Genomic DNA, 18287 nt, shown 5'->3' with positions numbered 1-18287 from the left:
GGTGTTGTGAAATCTGGCAGGTCACAGTCACCAGTGTGGCAGTGGTCTTCACTGATGACCCATCAGAGAAAGATCCAACTCTGGAGGAGGATTAAGTCAGACACCTGGAGAAGGCTCAGGGCCCTGTGATGGCTGAGGTTCAGGATCTGTGGAGTTGGAACCAATGGCTCAGACACATGGGTAACAGCACAGCCGCTCCAGAATGATTCCCCCACCCATCAGCCTTGACCTTGTCAGGAGACTTGTCTTATCCCAAACCTCACAGCTGGCTTGCTGGCCACAGTCTACCAACATTTTGGATCTCTCTGAACTGTGTGGCATTATCTACAGAAACATAGGTTAGGATGGTCCTTATCTGCAAACCCATCCCTTGAAGTCTCTCAACATTGAAAACAAAAATTTTTTAAATTATTTGGTAGTAAAATTATACCTGAACAGATATTAGAGAATTTATGATCTCTATTTATTTCCCTTAGTGTGAATGTTCAAAGGGTTCAGTTTCAGAAACACTAATGTGTATGATTACAAGGTGCTCTCAGACCCCAGTGGTGTGTGATGTCATGTAGAGTAGATACACCATGACATCTGTCTGGAGCTGAAAAATCTTGAATTCTGGAGCTTATCTAACCCCAAGGATTAAAAAAAAAATGGACTGTGGATTGTACTGCTAACCCCATTTATTGATGAGAAAACTAAGACTGGGGAACTTAAATGTTTTCCCTAAGGTCGAAACCCTAGGAAGAGAGAACCCCAGATAAAAATCCCAAAGCTGTAGGTGTGAGCACTTTCCTCTACATCCCAACATGTCAGGAGGCCCACAGGTGGGAGCCCAGGACCAAATGTTAGAGCTCTGGGACCCAGGACACACCTTCAGGATCACTGCCTCCTTCCACAGCAACCTGAAGACACACACATCCTGGCCCCTCCTCCCTGCAGCATCACTAGAAAGAGCTGTCATCTGAAGGGACACAGCCCCACCCAGAAGAGCGCAGCTCCAGGGGTGAACATTCAGGGAGGAGCCATCGGGTGAGAGCAAGGCCACAGGGACAAGATCACACAGAAAGTAGAAACTATTTGTATCCCTGCTCTCAATTTTGCCTTCACATGTGACTTTTCCCCACTGGGGCAGGGAAACCCCAACCCAGCATGATTCAAGGTGGAGCCTCACAAAGGAACCACAGAATAAATTAACCTAATGTTGGGCTCTTAAGTTCCAAAGCTGCCATCCAGGTGTGAGTCTGGAAAGATCTAAAAGTACTCTTACCTGAGTGAGGATTTTCCTGGCCTGGGAGATTGGTGAGCAGCTTTCAAGCTGGGAAGAAGAGATTGGAAATGAACAAAGAAGCTGTGTCTGATGCTGATGGAGAGGCTTTGGATCCATTTAATGGCACAGAGGGAGGTACTGGAGAAGGAGAGGCATGGGGTTTCTAGCTGTGTGACCCTGGATAAGGCCTGTGCCCTCTCTGGGCCTCAGTTCCCTCACCTGGAAAGCAGGAGGTTTGTCTGAGTCTCCCCAGCAGACCCTCCTTCAGTCTAATCTGTGAGCCTGGACATGGTGCCCCCATCAGAGCACAGCCTGCATGTGGCTGAGCCCTGCCTGCCCAGCAGCCAGGTGTGTGGACTGGAAGACGGTGAGCCAGGAAGGTCAAGGTCAGGACAAAAGAAGGAAGGAGGAGATGAGATGGAAACTCAGAGTTGCAAAAGGCTGTGGGGTGTGGAAGAAGCTGGTAAATTGCCTTACAGAGCCTCAGTTTTCTCATGTGTGCAATGGGCTGAATACCTACTATATGTCAATTTAATGAATGAAGCTGTATGAAGGGCTTATAGAGGACCTGGCACGTGAACACACTGGAACCATAGCTGGCATGCCAGCTACGTGTTCCCCTTCCCCTCCCCCTCCCCCTCAAAGAGAACCCATATGGCCCTGGCCCCACTCTGGGCATAAGCACATGCAAGCTTGATTTGTTCCAGATCAGGGCTTGCAAACCTGTGTGTCCTGGAAGTGGCCCAGGGATTTGTTTGGCTTTCCTTCACAGTGTTTTAAGGAAGAGATGGTGTAGAATCAGTTTTATTTCTTCCTGAAGTGTTTGGTAGATGCACGGTTGTTTCATTGTATATGAAAATCCAGTTTTCCAGATCCTTTACAAGTCTCATAAAATCAGCTGCTATGCCCTTTATATTGACTTTCACTCTCATCTTTGCTTAGTATTGTCTATATTTTCTTCTTCTCATGTATAATTGACACAAAGCAGAACTATTTTTAAAGAACTAAATTAAAAGATGTTTTATTTTCTTGGGTTCCAAAATCACCGCAGATGGTGACTGCAGCCACGAAGTTAAAAGACGTTTGCTCCTTGGAAGAAAAGCTATGACAAACCTAGACAGGGTATTAAAAAGCAGAGACATTATTTTGCCAACAAAGTTCATATAGTCGAAGCTATGGTTTTTCCATGAAAGGACTGATGCTGAAGCTGAAGCTCCAATACTTTGGCCACCTAATGCAAAAAGTTGTCTCATTAGAAAAGACCCTGATACTGGGAAAGATGGAAGGCAGGAGGAGAAGGGGATGACTCACTGACTCAATGATTAGGAGTTTGAGCAAGTCCCAGGAGATAGTGAAGGACCGGGAAGCCTGGCGTGCTACAGTCCATGGGGTCACAAAGAGTTGGACATGACTGAGCGACTGAACAACAAATGATGACCTCACATGTCCCAGTTTTCCCTCTTGGGCATGGCCAGGCTGCCTGCCTGCTCACAGGAGCATCCATGCCTCCATCCAGGGAGCACCCACGTCCTCAACATTAGAGCCTTCAACGCCTTTCACATGCTCCAACGTCATATGTAGACATGTGTGTACAGACATGCACACATATTCGTAAAGCATATCTGTATCTTTTTTCTTTCCTGTTTTTTAAACATGAGACCATGTCATGCACATAGCATCTTGCTTTTCTACCAACCCCAACAGGGGCAGCTGGTCCTTTCCAAGGGCCCTAGTCCTCTCCATCCCCTTTACTTATTTCCTTCCCTCCTGGCTCCTGTGGGTGTTTGGACTGACCCCCCTTCTCTAGATCAGTGGATCCTCCCCTGTGAGTCTCAGACACTGGGGGACACAGGATATGGCAAGGGGTCCTGGGATTGATGTGATCACCATGCTCTTGAGTAGGAGGTAGGCAAGCATTTCCTGAAACTTTTTTAAAAATATGACAAAAATTGTGTTATTCATCTCTAGTATCTAGAAAATAGACAGAAATTCTACAACCTAATAATAGACAACACAATTAAAAATCGACCAAAATTCTTAAGATGTTTTAGTTTATCTTACAGAAGAGTCCAAAATGCAGTACTTGGGTGCAATCTCAAAAACAACAGAATGATATTTTCCAAGGCAAGCCATTCAACATCACAGTAATCCAAGTCTATGCCCCAGGCCTTGATACTGAAGAAATTGAAGTTGACGAGTTCCATGAAGACATACAACACCTTCTAGAACTAACACCAAAAGAAGAAGGCTTTTCATCATAGAGGATTGGAATGTAAAACTAGGAAGTCAAGAGACACCCAGGACAAGAGGCCGAGGCATTTTGGCCTTGGAGTACAAAATGAAGCAGGCAAAAGCTAACAGTTTTGTCAAGAAAATACGCTGGTCATAGCAAACACCATTTTCCAACAACACAAGAGATGATTCTACATATGAACATCACCAAATGGTCAATACTGAAATCAGATTGATTATGTTCTTTGCAGCTGAAGACAGAGAAGCTCTATGCAAACAAGACCTGGAGCTGACTGGGGCTCAGATCATCAGCTCCTTATTGGAAAATTCAGGCTCAGATTGAAGAAAAGTAGGGGAAACCATGAGGCCATTTGGGTATGACCTAAATCAAATCCCTTATGATTATATAGTGCAGGTGATGAATGGATTCAAGGGATTAGACCTGATAGACAGAGTGCCTGAAGAACTATGCATGGAAGTGCATAACACTGTACAGGGGGCAGTGACCAAAATCATCCCAAAGAAAAAGAAATGCAAGAAGGCAAAGTGGTTGTCTGAGGAGACTTTACAAAGAGCTGAGGAAAGAAGAGAAGCAAAAGCCAAAGGAGAAAGGAAAAGATACACCCAACTGAATGCAGAGTTCCAGGGAATAACAAGGAGCAATAAAAAGGTCTTCTTAAATGCACAATGTGAAGAAACAGAGGAAAACAATGGAATGCAAAGACTAGAGATTTCTTTCAAGAAAACTGGAAATCAAGGGAGCATTTCATGCAAGGATGGGCACAATAACAGACAGAAATGGTAAGACCTAAGATAAGCCGAAGAGATTAAGAAGAGGTGGCAAGAATACACAGAAGAACTATACGAAAAAAGGCCTTAATGACACAGATAGACATGATGGTGTGGTCACTCACCTAGAGCTGGAAATGCTGGAGCATGAAATCAAGTGGGCCTTAAGAAGCATTACTATGAATAAAGTGATGAGATCAGGGCTGGGTTATAAGATAGAGAGCTGAACTGAAATCCTAAAGTGGTCTCTCCACTCAGGGATGCTATGATGCTGTGGTTTGAGAAGGAGACAATCTGGGGAAATTAAATGCTGAGAGAGGCTGCAAGGTTTTTCTGAATGAGCTTCTCCTGATGCCAAGGCGAGGCACTATTCCAGATGGAAAACACAGAGAGATTCTCAGATCCACGCTTCCTCACTTACTCGGTTTGGTTCAGCAATATTAGGAGACTCTACTTCTTCAGAAGGTATGAGAGAGCCCCTTGGAAACTCTTAGCCTTTTCTGACACAAAAATCTCTTTGAGAATATGACTATCCCAGAAATATGCATGCACATACCCCGGAAATGTTGCACTCACTATCAGGGCTCTATAGACCTCCTAAAACCAGGACATCAGTGGATCCACAGAGCTCAGGGCAGAAAGTGGCCTTGGAGGAGTAAGTCAGGTGATTCCTGCACCACCTTTCCCTCACGTGTGGGTGAGCAGAGTCCTGGGCCCATACTCAGGGCTCCCTTGTGGATCTCTCAAATGCCAGAAGTCCCCAGATAGACAAGCGAGTCCTCTGGAGCATCGGTCCCTAAACTTTTTGGCACCAGCGACCTGTTATGTGGAAGATGGTTTTTCCACATACAGGAGGGAAGGCGGTGGTTTCGGGATGATTGAAGTACATTGTGTTTATTGTGCACTTTCTTTCTATAATTATTGCATTGTGATACATAAAGAAATAATTATACAACTCAGCATAATGCAGAAGCAGTGGGAGTCCTGAGCTTGTTTTCTTACAAATAGACAGTGCCGCTGGGGGTGATGGGAGGCGGTGACAGCCACTCGCCAGTGTTAGCATCACTCCCTCAGCTCCACTTCAGATAATCGGGCATTGCTGCTGCTGCTAAGTCACTTCAGTCGTGTCCGACTCTGTGCGACCCCAGAGACGGCAGCCCACCAGGCTCCCCCATCCCTGGGATTCTCCAGGCAAGAACACTGGAGTGGGTTGCCATTTCCTTCTCCAATGCATGAAAGTGAAAAGTGAAAGTGAAGTCGCTCAGTCGTATCCGACTCCCAGCGACCCCATGGACTACAGCTCACCAGGCTCCTCCGTCCATGGGATTTTCCAGGCAAGAGTACTGGAGTGGGGTGTTAGATTCTCATAAACAGCACACAGTCTGGATCCTGTCAGATGCAGGCGGTCTGAGCAATGTTTATGGGGGAGAAATATAGAGAGACGCGGGGGTTGGGGGCGGTGCAGAATCTGGCAGGGACAGGCATTCACAGCCTTGGGCACCACATAGAGTATCTGGGACTCAATGGGAAAGTACTGATGAGATGTAACCAGGGAACTAACATTTACTCACAGAGAAGCCTCTGGGATTTCCCCCCAGGTAGGAAAGATGCAGTATGCAATGAGGGACATTCCAAAAAGAGAGGGAGGGATCTTGAGCTCAGAGTCATTGGATGAGCAGGCCCCTCAAAGCCCCAAGTGGAGGCAAGTGTGTGCTGGTGGCTGGGAGCTCATTTGGATGGAAGGGCCCAGGGAGGCAGGCTGGACATTAGGAGTTATAGCCACATGTAAGCCCATCCAGTTCAGTGGATGTTTATGAATCATCTGCTCTAGATCAGAGGCTGAGGATCCAGGTAAACAAGATCCGGTTCATCCTTGAGAAACTCTTGGTTGAAGAGGAGGAGGCCCATGACCTGACCATTAGCACATCTGTGGGGAGTGTCCACAGAGGGGAGGGCAGGTGTCCTGAGCAGAGATGGAGGGCAGGGCAGACAGGACACCAGATCTGAATGGAGGACGCAGGTGTCTCTTAGTGAAGAAGGGGGCCTGGGGAGGGGAGAGCTCAAGCCCCAGTCTGAGGAGTCGGGGGGCTTGTCTGGGAAGCCAGAATGTGCAGGAGGCAGGGGATGGACCTGAGTTTGTGTATCTCCCAAATACCAGAGGTCCCTATGCAGAGCGTGTGGCACCAGGGACCCAGGACAAAGTATCAGCTCCTGGATTCACTGAAGAGTCCTGTTCTCAATGTACTGAGCAAGGAGCACTCTAGAAGCATCTCTGTCCCCACTGCCTAGCCCCTGGGCTCCTTTGAGACCTAATCCAGCCCCTCGGGTCTGAGGCCAAGTCTGCAGCACCCCGCTCCTACCCAGCAGATGGGAGCCCCTGGAGGGCACACCTGGCCTCAGCACCTGGATTCCTTGCCTGGCCCTGCTAGGGCCCGGGGCTCATGGGTGAAGCCTGGCCTGCTTCTGGGAGACTCACCCCTGACCCACTTCAGCCCTGGACTCAGGATGTGAGCAGGGAAGGCCTGGGTCGCATGGGCCTGGATTTAGTCCCCTGTCCCTTCTCAGTCCTGTGTCTACAGGACAACTCAGTGGAAGATGCCAGAGCAACCATGGAGCTCTACTGGATCTCCAGGAGAATTCAGTAGCAGTGAGGGCTGCCTGCCTGGTGAAGTGCAGCACCTCCCCAAGGACTTGAGGCCTTTGTCTTTTCAGGACAGCAACTCTCTTGCTTTTGAAAAGTGTGTTTTTAGCATTAAAATGGCTTCATATGCTCTCAACTTCCCTTGTAGCACAGTTGGTAAAGAATCTGCCTTCAAGGCAGGAGACCTGGGTTTGATTCCCAGCCTAGGAAGATCCTCTGGAGAAGGAAATGGCAACCCACTCCAGTATTTTTACCTGGAGAATACCATGGACAGAGGAGCCTGGCAGGCCCCAGTCCATGGGGTTGCAAGAGTAGAATATGACTTAGCAACTAAACCACCACCACATATTCTCTCTACTCCTCCAGCTCCTCCTCTTTTCTTTTTATTTCTTCTCTCTGAGCTGGGTATCAGTGGACACTGCCCAGCACTGAGAGGGCAATGAACAGTTGAGCTGGGATGGGGGTGAGTGTCAATTTCCTTAACATCTTGAATCCTGTGGGTCCAGGAGTAGTCCTAGTGACTTCATTAATGCCCCTGGCTCCCCCTCCCTTTTCCAGCTGTGTCTATGCCCAGGAGGGAGGCATTATTTCCCGGAGGCGACCCCCAGCTCAGAGGTCGATTCAGCCCATCTTGATATTGGTGTCCCAGCACTGGGGAGCTTTCAGGCAAAGGTGCAGGAGGAGTGATGGGTGCCCCCTGGTGACCTTCAGCACCTCATCCCTCTCATTTGTAAAATGAGGAAGAAAAGGTGGTGGACTCTGGAGTCTGAGGTAACCAGTTTGGAATCCTGCCATTTAGTAGCTGTGTAACCTAAGCTGAGTTACTCAACTTCTCTGTGCCTCAGTTTCTCCATTTGTGAAGCAAGAGAATCTAACGACTCACAGGGTTCTTGTGAGATGATCCATACAGAGCCCACAGCACCATGCCTGTCATGGCTCGAGCAGCCACCAAGTGACAATAACTGATGACTATTCTGTAGACCACAGGCCAGTCTAAGAGAGCCACTGCCCTCTGCTACAAGGTCAAGGGTCACTGGGGTGGGGGAGTGGGGGTGTGGCAGGCACTGGTTAGTGTTTTGACCTCCAGAGGTGATTCCGATGTGAATGACATTCAAATCTCCTAAGGTGTCTTCTCAGCATCCCCTGGTACGTGAGCACAGCATTCTCTCACTGCACCAGGTTCAGCATCACCTGGGGGCTGCTGGGCCCATCCAGTTTCTGATTCAGCAGGTCGTGGTGGGGGAACCTAGGAATCTGCATTCCCCAAAATTTCCTGTTGATGCCTTGCTGCTGGTCCAGGGACCACACTTTGAGAAGCACTGCCCACATCAAGCCATTGAGATGTGCAGCCACGGATGAGCCATTGGCCTAAGGGCTGAGCACCACCAGGGGGACTCTTCTCACTGGTCCAGCCTCACCCCGCCATCTACCCTGGCTGCCTATTCACGCAGAGAGAGGACACAGCCCTGTAGGACGAGTCCTAAGCAGCCCACTACAGGGTTGAGTTAAGAACTCGAGGGATTGAAATCTAGTCCCATCTGACAGCAAACCCAGTCCTTCTCAGACAGTTTTACAAAGACAGTGGTTCCCATTACCACCACTGACACCCAGGAACCAGGTGTGAGAGGGCGAGCAGACTGAATTCTCAGGGTTCTCTCCTGCACTCCTCCCAGGGTCAGGGTCCTGACCTCAGTTATGATTTATATGAACCTTGGAAACTGCTGTATGGGGCTGCCTGTCTGGCTGTGAGTGGCCACCAGGTAGAGCCCTTGGACCATCTCTCTCCAAGGCTGACTTGCAGGTGGAATCAGCCTGAGAATCACTCTGGCAGGAGATGTGAGGGGCTGGGTCTTTCATGTGAATCGAGGAAAGCTCCAGGACCCTCTAGATGCCCTCACTTACCCGTGAGCTGAGGCTTAGGGCAGCCAGAGCAGTGGTGCAGCCTGGCCTGGAAGGTGACCCCAGGTTCCCTGACTCCCAGCCCAAGTTCCTTCCAAAGGATCAGGCTTCCTTGAAAGGAGAGGAGCCAGGATTCCCATCCCCTGAGATTTGGGGCTGGAACAGAGGGAGAAGGGTGCAGATTCTGCCCTGCCAGTCAGTCGCAGCTCTGCCCCCCGCGGGGTCCTCAGTGGAGGCTGGAATTATTCTGCCTGACGGACCCCCACCCAGGACCCACCATCTGGAGGAAGAGCTCAGGCTGCAGGAAAGCTGGTAGGACCTAGTGGTTCGGTCTAACTGCACCGGGACTCACTGGAGTCTATGGAACGAGGGGTGGATTTGCAATAAGAATCCTCTCTATGTGAGTTAGCATCTGTCCTCTAAGGGAAGGAAAGGCTGGAAGACAGCGACCAGGCTGAGGCTCCCCTGCTGTTTGGAAGCCACAGGAGCCTGGCCCGAGGTGCAGCCGCAGGAAGGGCAGGACCTGGCTGGCAGAGGCTGGAGGCCAGGCCCGCTCAGTGCTTCCCGGGCTGGGAGGTCCTGGGCTCTAGCCCCGCTGAGTTTCTGGTTCCTGATGTGTAGACAAGGGATAATAATAACCCTTCCAGGTTAGTGTGAGGGTCAGAGACAATGATGTCAGGGGCTGGGCACAGAGGGGGGCCTGGTGAAAGGCAGCCTTGAAGAAAGACTCACCTGTGATCCATCCATCCAAACAGAGCCATAATAATCTACCCGTAGCATGTCAGTCATGTTTCAATACAAAGTTATGACTTCCTGCGAAAGGACTGGTGCTTGTGCTGCCCTATTTGCTTAAAGATAAAGAAAATGATGTGTTTATGTGCCTATATTTGAGCAAGTCTGGTTTACATTAGAACAAAGCTTTAACTGAGTTTGGGGTGGGTGGAGGAGAAAGCTGGGGTATCAGGGCCCTATGGGAGGGGGGCAGAGAATAAGAGATGATGGAAGGATCTCAGACTGTGTTGGACTCTGACAGGTTCAAGGAATAGAATATTCTGGTAGTGCTTCCTTCTGCCCAAAGCACCAGAAAGAACAAGCTCTTTTTGTTTTAAGGGATTTGCATAAGGAGTGGTCCCAGACTAGTAACAAGAGTGTAACTGGGGGCAGTGGTCTGGGCTGACGGGCAGCTGGCCCCGGCTCAGCATGGACTTGGACTACTGAGGTCACCTGGTGGCCTGAGGGATGGCACGCTGTGGGCAGAAGTGGGCAGCAGTGGGCAGCCAGGAGCCCGAGGGGCAGGCGGGCTGCAGCTGGGACCAGGGGAGTGACTTCCCTTGGCAGTCGTGCTAAGAGCGTGTCATTGGCCCTAAGGCTTGTTGGGGTCGATGTAGGGAGCGGAGGAGCCTTGAGGGACCCCCACCCCATGAGCAGCCTCATTGTCCAGATGGATTGTTCTGGAGAGCTTTGTGGCCAGAGGAAGCTTACTCTCCCTCCAGACAAAACACTGGGGGGATTTATGGAAACAGACGCTGGTTGGAGTGGAGGTGAGAGCATGGGCTTGAATTGAGCTCCCCACCCCACCTCCCCACCCTTGGTTAGATGCAGACCCTGAAAAGACCAACTGTGATGAATCCTCACCCTCCCAGCCTGGCTCCAGAAAAGACCTCAGGTTACAGCTCATAGGTTCTGTCGGCTGAGAAAGGGGCCCCGAGGCCTTGGGCTGCAGTGGGACTGCTGTGGTCACAACAGTTACAAGAGGTCACACGTGTCATGCTCACTGCAGGTCAAGCTCTGCTCTGATTCATTTGTTCCTCCCAGCAGCCAATGAACTATGTCCTCACTGTCCCCATTTTCACAGGCTCAGAAAGGTCAACTGGTCAAGGTCACACAGGTTTAAGTAGCAGAGCAGGGATTTGAACCCAGTCAAGGGGGTTTAGGATCTTAAATTCTGCTTGGCATTCACCTTGCAATTTATTCCCAGAGGAAGAGAGTAACCAATATTTTTTCATACTAACCATCTGATTTGGTGACTTGTTACATTTATTCATTTTATCTTCAGTTCAGTTCAGTTCAGTCGCTCAGTCATTTCTGACTCTGTGACCCCATGAATTGCAGCATGCCAGGCCTCCCTGTCCATCACCAATTCCCAGAGTTCACTCAAACTCATGTCCATCGAGTCAGTGATGCCATCCAACCATCTCATCCTCGGTCGTCCTCTTCTCCTCCTGCCCTCAATCCCTCCCAGCATCAAAGTCTTTTCCAATGAGTCAAGTCTTCGCACGAGGTGGCCAAACTACTGGAGTTTCAGCTTTAGCATCATTCCTTCCAAAGAACACCCAGGACTGATCTCCTTCAGAACGGACTGGTTGAATCTCCTTGCAGTCCAAGGGACTCTCAAGAGTCTTCTCCAACACCACACTTCAAAAGCATCAATTCTTCAGCGCTCAGCTTTCTTCACAGTCCAACTCTCACATCCATACATGACCACTGGAAAAACCATAGCCTTGACTAGATGGACGTTTGTTGGCAATGTAATGTCTCTGCTTTTGAATGTGCTATCTAGGTTGGTCATAACTTTTCTTCCAAGGAGTAAGCGTCTTTTAATTTTATGGCTGCAATCACCATCTGCAGTGATTTTCGAGCCCAAAAAAATAAAATCAGCCACTGTTTCCACTGTTTCCCCATCTATTTGCCATGAAGTGATGGGACCAGATGCCATGATCTTAGTTTTCTGAATGTTGAGCTTTAAGCCAACTTTTTCACTCTCCTCTTTTTCAGGGAGATTATTATGGTCATCCCCATTTTATAGATGATGAAATTAAGGCTCAGAGAGTACATTATATAATTTAAACAAAGTCACAGTTACTCCCTGACAGAGCCTGGATTTGAATACAGGTCTGTCTCCCTGCAAAGCTCAGCAGGTAATAGAACCTCAGGAAATGCAGAGCCTCTTCACACTTTTCTCAGGTCTAGGAATCATCTCCTGGCTCTTGTGTGTCCTGTTCTGGCTGGACCCATCAAAGGTTCTGTAACAACCAGACCACTTTCTATAGAAAAGCCAGCCAGAAAATGCCAGAGAAAGTGTGGAGACTCTAGGCAGGGGCTAATGGAACATAACTATCCTCTTTCCACCCACCAGCCTCTCTACGGGGACCTTTGAGAGGAGACAGCCACACAGACAAGGGTCACATGCATTGGCAGCCAGTACTGCCGCCCCCAACCAGGGTGGACAGCCAGGTGCCTGAGACTGCAGGAGAGAGGGGTCCCTCTTCTCTCTACTCATAGGAGAATTGAGAAACGCTGACTCTGTGATTTTTCCAAGAACCTGGTCAGAGCCAGAGAATGGGAACATCTGTGCCATGGGCTCTGTTCTGGATGGGGCTCAGACCACAGTCTGAGGGAGTGTCAGCTGGAAAACCCTGCATGGAGGAGGCCGGAGGAGGCCAGAGGAGCAAGGGTAGGGCCGCTGTCCTGGGAAACAGGAGCCCAGGCCAGGCAAGGAGCAAGAGAAGGGCCTGAGGCTAGGGCACCAGAGAGCTTCAACTGTTTCTGCTAAAGGGCTGGGGGAGGCCCTGGGGATCCAACAGGTGGGCTCTGGGGCCACAGCTCCCCCTCCCCAGACTCCCCCTCCACAGCTCCCCCTCCCCAGACCCCTGGGGCCACAGCTCCCCCTCCCCAGACACCTCCCTCCCCTCTGCCTTTGGAGACAGGTCCATGCAGGCATCTCTCAGCTCCTCCCCCAGCCTGTCCATCAAGGCTGCAGGGAACATGGACACCATTTGCCAGCCATCCCTCCTCTGACCCTTCTCCACTTGATCTATTTTTCAAACTGAAATTTTGTTTTCTTAAAGGTAATTTACTTACATGTTTCAAAATCAAAATGCTCTAAAAAGCCCCATATTGAGAAACCTCGCTTCCACGTGTGCTCCACGCCCTCTCCCCTCCGCTGCCCTCTCTCTTCGGTGCCAGGTAGCGACTGCTCCATTGCACTCATGGGAGCCCTTCCAGTGCTCCAAGATACAGAGCAAGTCCATACAGATTTCTTTTCTATTTCTCCCACTCTCTTTACATTAAAAAAGGATACAATGCATTTTCTGTATGTTACTATTTTTACTTAGGGTATCCTGGACATTTTTCTTTATCATTATTTTGAGAGCATCCTCGTTTTTTCCAGCTGTATAGTATTCCCTCTTCTGTCTACACCTTGGTTTATTAACCAGCATCTTCAACATGACCATGTGAGTTGTTTCCAATCTTTCCAATCTTATTTTCAAGCAAGATCTTGAGTCGGACCTTGACTGTCACCAGGCTGCTCTGGTTAGAGAAAGTGGTGAGTGAGGAAACCACCCTATTTTCAACCCCCATCACCTCACCAGAAACTCAGATCATGGACAAGACTCATCTGTTATATGGTGGTAGAACTAGAACTAGAAACCAGATTTCTTGGGTTCTGCTCTCCATACTCCTCATGGTTCATCCCTAAGGGGACCAGACCACAGCCAGAAGCTGGGCCACTGGACCGGAGGCAGGATGACATATGACTGTGAACCCAGACGTGGACCCCAGATCTGCCCCCTCTCTCTTACTCTGGGATTCCTGACTTCAGTTTGAAGTCAGGGAAGCCTGGGGAGGTCTATGCATGCTTGCTTTTCTTGATGAAAAATGAATCATTAGTCAATCTAAGAAAGAAATGGAGTTTTTTATTTGAGCTCAGTGGTAAAGAATCCACCTGCCAATGCAGGAGGTGCGGGTTCAGTCCTGGAGTCAGGAAGATCCCCTGGAGAAGGAAATGGCAACCCACCCCAGTATTCTTGCCTGGAAAATCCCATGTACAGAGGAACTTGGCGGGCCACAGTTCATGGGGTCGAAAAAGTTGGATACAACTGAGTGACTAAACAGCAACAACGAGGAATATGACCCGAACAACAATCTTTCTGGAAGCTATGAAACTGTTCTGAAGAGGTAAGGGAAGAGGCCAGCATGTATGTGACTTCAGGGAAGGGATACGTGCAACCAAGCACATAGTTTTGGTAGAATGTAACTGCTCATCATGAGGAATAGATCCCTTAGTTAACAGTTTTAGTGCTTTTCTAAGTATGGGAAGATGCAAGAAACTGTGTTCATAAAAATTTCTCTTGAAAAACTCTTGCTATCTGAGGTCCAGTTTTATAGATCACAGTGTCTCATCCTGATGTTCGACCTAAATTCCTTCCAGGGTAGATTGTAGGCCAGGGACTATGGTGGCTAATTACTTGATTCTTGTAGAACTGAACAGTGGGTGACATTTTTTATTTCACAGTCCTCTCCCTTTTTATCTTAATTTTGACTAGGATTTAGGAAGCATTTTATGGCCATTTTGTCACAGGTCACTAGGAATGTCTATTCCTGGTCGCTCAAGTGCTATTACTCACCCAGTCCTGGTAACAGTAGCCTTAATCCTCTGGACCACCTGTCTTACAAGAGTGTCAGCTCCGGGAAATGGTTCCTTCCTATTGCTTTTCCCCATATCTAGAGTCACACTATTACAATCAAGGATCTTATAGACTATACATCAGGTCAAACATTTCAAGTCAACGTTAATTTTTACCAGAGGCTCAATCACACATTTGATGATGCAAGAAACAATAATCTTGTAAAATAGGCAGAATACAAATAATACAGCTGTGACATTAATAAGGTCATAAGTTGTGTTAATCTTCTAAGGAGTTATATGACTGGGGCCAGAAGAAGGAAAATTCACCTTTATGGCTGAGCAGAGAGGTTGGTTAACACAAACTGCAGATGCACAATGCACTCTAGAGGGGAGGGAGGAGGCTCAAATGGACAGAGAACAATTTTATCCCAAAATTTTTCATCTTGCCTTAAATATGAATTATTTTTAGTCCTTCTTAAGACTTCCCCACGATAGGGACCACCTCCTGGGAGCCCGCCCCATTCATCCCACCTGCCACTGGGTGAAGATCACATGACTTCATCCCAGTACAGGAGTGAGGGGCAGCAGTGGGCGTCCTTCCCCTCCCCTCCCCCACAGCTCTGCTTGCCTGGCCCCTCTGGCCCTGGTGAAGCTACTGTGCTGGGCTCTGAGGCTTTGCGGCTGAGAACAGGAGAGGAAGAAGGTTTGGGGTGACTTCCTCACCACAGTTACACAAAGGGCAGCTGGTGCCAATGCCAGCCTGCACACAGACACGCATGCTCATACCCAGGCAAACACGCTGCGCATGCACACAGGCACACAGCTTTTTTTAAAAAAAAATGTTTTTGCCTGCACTGAATGGCAGGTGGGACCTTAGTGCCTGGACCAAGTATAGAACCCACTCCCCCTGCAGGGGAAGCCAGGAGTCTCAACCAGCGGACCACCAGGGAAGTCCCTGGCATAAACTACTAAAGAAAGAGATCAAGGAGCTGGCAGGTGCCTTTTAAGAGTTATCTGATGCGATATTGGGCACTGGGGTGAGGCTCAAACTAGTTTTCCAGGGATGGTCCACTCCCTAAGGTCTAGCTCAGGTGAGAGTGGGAAGACAGTGGGAGGGACCCCACCAGGGACCCCACCCAGGGCTGGGTGGGTGAGAAGGGAAATCTGCTAGGCCTCTTCTGAGCTCTAGATAAATTTGGGTTAATTAGGATCTCTTGATTGGTGAGGAGGGGAGAAGGCATTGTTTTGTTTTGTTTTCCTTTATCTTAACATTGAGGTTAAAAAAGTACATTGTGATTGTGGAGAAGGGGCGAGATTTTCTCCATGATTGACAGCAGGGGGTTGATGGGAACCAGAAGCTCCTGGGAATAAGATATACATACTTATACATTCATATACACCATCTTATTCACGAATCCCAGAGAAGCAGGAAGCAGCAGAGAAAGCCACTGACACATAGAATCATACTTCTGTGTGCATCAGTCAGGGATGCAATTCCTTTCACTACAGCAGAAGCAATTGCCACCCTCTGAAGTAACCCTGCTGGGAAAAAGAATGAAAAGAAACTTCCCCTTTAGGAATAGGGATATTCACTAATTTTTGCCTTCCTGATCAGGAAAAAAAAAAAAAAATCCAGGCTAACATCACCTTTAAGGCTGCAGGGGCCACACCCTTCTCCCTGCAGAGGCAGGACCTACTGTTTTGATCACTGAGGCAGGAGGGCCACATCGCTGCCCCTCACCAACACTGCAGACAGGTGTCTTCAAGACCCTGGGGTTCTCTACCAACCCCTACTTCAATGTCCAGAAAGTAATTGGGATGGAAGTCATCACAACTTCCTCTAAGAAGCCCTCTAGGCAGTGGGTGTTTAGTGAACCTGCAAAAATTCTGCAGCCAATCTCAGGTGGGGCTGAGCACCAGATGGGGCCCAGGGACCCAAGGTCTCTGCTTCAAGACTCCCACCCACTGGGAATTATTGACCTCCAGAGGTTTTGTTTTCACTTAAAAAGAAGCTGACTTATTAGAAAAGACCCTGATGATGGGAAAGATTGAAGGCAGGAGGAGAAGGGTTAGAGGATGAGATGGTTAGATGGCATCACTGACTTAATGGACATACATTTGAGCAAGCTCCGGGAGATGGTGAAGGACAACGAAGCATGGTGTGCTGCAGTCCATGGGGGTCGCAAAGAGTCGGACACAACTGAGAGACTGAACAACAATAATACTCTACAACCCCCTCCACTGGGAAAGCAGGATCCAATCCCTAGCTACCTGCACTCACCCCACTCTGCATATCTGTACCAACTAAGACACAGCCAGGGTGACAGACAACCAGAGCCTCCAGAGGCCCAGGGTGTGAACAGTTGCACAGAGGGCTGTGTGCTGTGGAGTCAGCACCTTAGGAGGCAGGAGGGGGTGGTGGGCAGAGGAGGAAGGAGTCTCAGGTCCTGATGGATCAGAAGAAGGAAGATGGAGAGAGGTGGTCAGGACACAGGAGACGAGAAAACCAAGGATGACCAGAAAAGGGGCAAAAAGCAGAAAACGCAGAAAAGATGGAACAACACAAGAAAGAGGCAAGACAGAATTATGGGCAACCACACGAGACAGAAGGGAGACAGAAAAGGAGGGGAGGGAACAGGAAAGAGCAAGATGAGTGGGAAAGGATGTGAGGAGGGAGAGAGGGAGCCAGGAAGAGAACATCAGAGGACGACTGAGCTTGGTGAAGATGCCTCCACTGACAATAAGAGGGAATCGGGGGGCCTGGTGCAGAGCCTCAGAAGCTGATAAAAAAAAGCGGCGGGCCAAGTCCACCAGGTCAACCACATAAATCAGCAGGTTGACGGCAGTCAGAATGGCCACAGCCAGTCGCTGGTCCCAGGTGCATATATAGGAGGTGAGTTTATCATGGCAGCTCATGTCACTGGACCTCTGGGGCTGCCCGCCAAACTCCCCATTGAACTGGTAGAGCGGCCAGAGGACCACAGCAGAGGCATAGAGGAGGGTGGAGAGCAGGGTCAGCCCCAAATGCACAAGGGGGACGGGGACGGGCAGCCTGTTGTCCCAGTTGTACCAGTTCAGCAGGAGGGTCACGGCTGACAGGAGGAAGCAGATGGAATACACAGCCACGCACCACTCCAGGGCCGGCTGGTGCACGTACAGGTGGGGGCTGCTGATGAAGGCGAAGATGACACAGGCCACGAAGATCTCCAGCCTGTGAAGCAGGCCTGTCAAGGTGAGCACAGAGCAGGAGAACTCTCCAGAACGGGCGCAGGTCCAGACCACTTCAGTGGCATAAGCCACAGATGCAAGGCTGGAAAAGACAGTGATCGCAATGGCGTGGTCGCCGAAGGGGCTGTGAGGTAGCAACTGGATGCAGGCGGTGGCAAAGACGATGGAGCCTGAGAGGCATAACAAGGTGGCACAGGAGGCACTGGTGATAAGAAAGCCGTCCCAGGAGAGGTGGAGGCGGGACTGAAGCCGACACAACTCGACTATGAGGATGATGAGGGTCACGACGAAGCAGAAGCACCAGACAAATATGGACCAGTTACCTGCAGCCGCCTGCAAAGTGCTCACACCAGCCACCAGGGAGAAGGCCACGCAGGTGGAGAGCAGCTGCAGCAGGCGGAGAAAGTAGCCCATGATGATGGTCAGAGAGCCCAGGCCCGGGAACGGTCATGTGGAGCTCCTGATGGTGGTGCAGGCCTAGGTCATCGATACGGCAGTGGTCTTTGCTGACACCCACCAGAAAAAGATCCAGCTCTGGAGTCAAGACGCCTGGAAAAGGCTGAGGGCCCTGTGAGGGCTGAGGCTCAGGATCTGTGGAGTTGGAACCAATGGCTCAGACACTCAGGTAACAGCACAGCCGCTCCAGAATGTTTCTCCCCACCCATCAGCCTTGGCCTTGTCAGGAGACTTGTCTTATCCCAAACCTTATAGCCATGTTTGGTCTGGCCTCAAACCATGAATATTTTATCTCTCTGAGCTGGGTACCTTTATCTATGGAGACAGAAGTTAGGCTGGCCCTTATCTGCAATCCCAACCCTTCAAGG

At 49.5% G+C, this 18287-nt stretch overlaps 1 protein-coding gene across 1 annotated transcript; it reads right to left on the bottom strand.

The window, feature by feature from the left end:
• Positions 1-6112: 6112 nt before the first annotated feature.
• Positions 6113-17910, bottom strand: LOC120875347 (myeloid-associated differentiation marker-like; the record flags this gene model as incomplete). The annotated part of the gene is made up of 3 exons (XM_040257113.1): positions 6113-6212; positions 8098-8294; positions 16975-17910. Coding segments are annotated over 3 exons (1233 nt in total), but the record flags the coding sequence as incomplete, so codon positions are not given.
• Between the last annotated feature and the right edge of the window lie 377 nt (positions 17911-18287).

Source organism: Oryx dammah, unplaced genomic scaffold, assembly GCF_014754425.2.
Source record: "Oryx dammah isolate SB20612 unplaced genomic scaffold, SCBI_Odam_1.1 HiC_scaffold_16, whole genome shotgun sequence".
Lineage (NCBI taxonomy): Eukaryota > Metazoa > Chordata > Mammalia > Artiodactyla > Bovidae > Oryx > Oryx dammah.
This window is presented reverse-complemented; position numbering and strand designations above follow the sequence as displayed.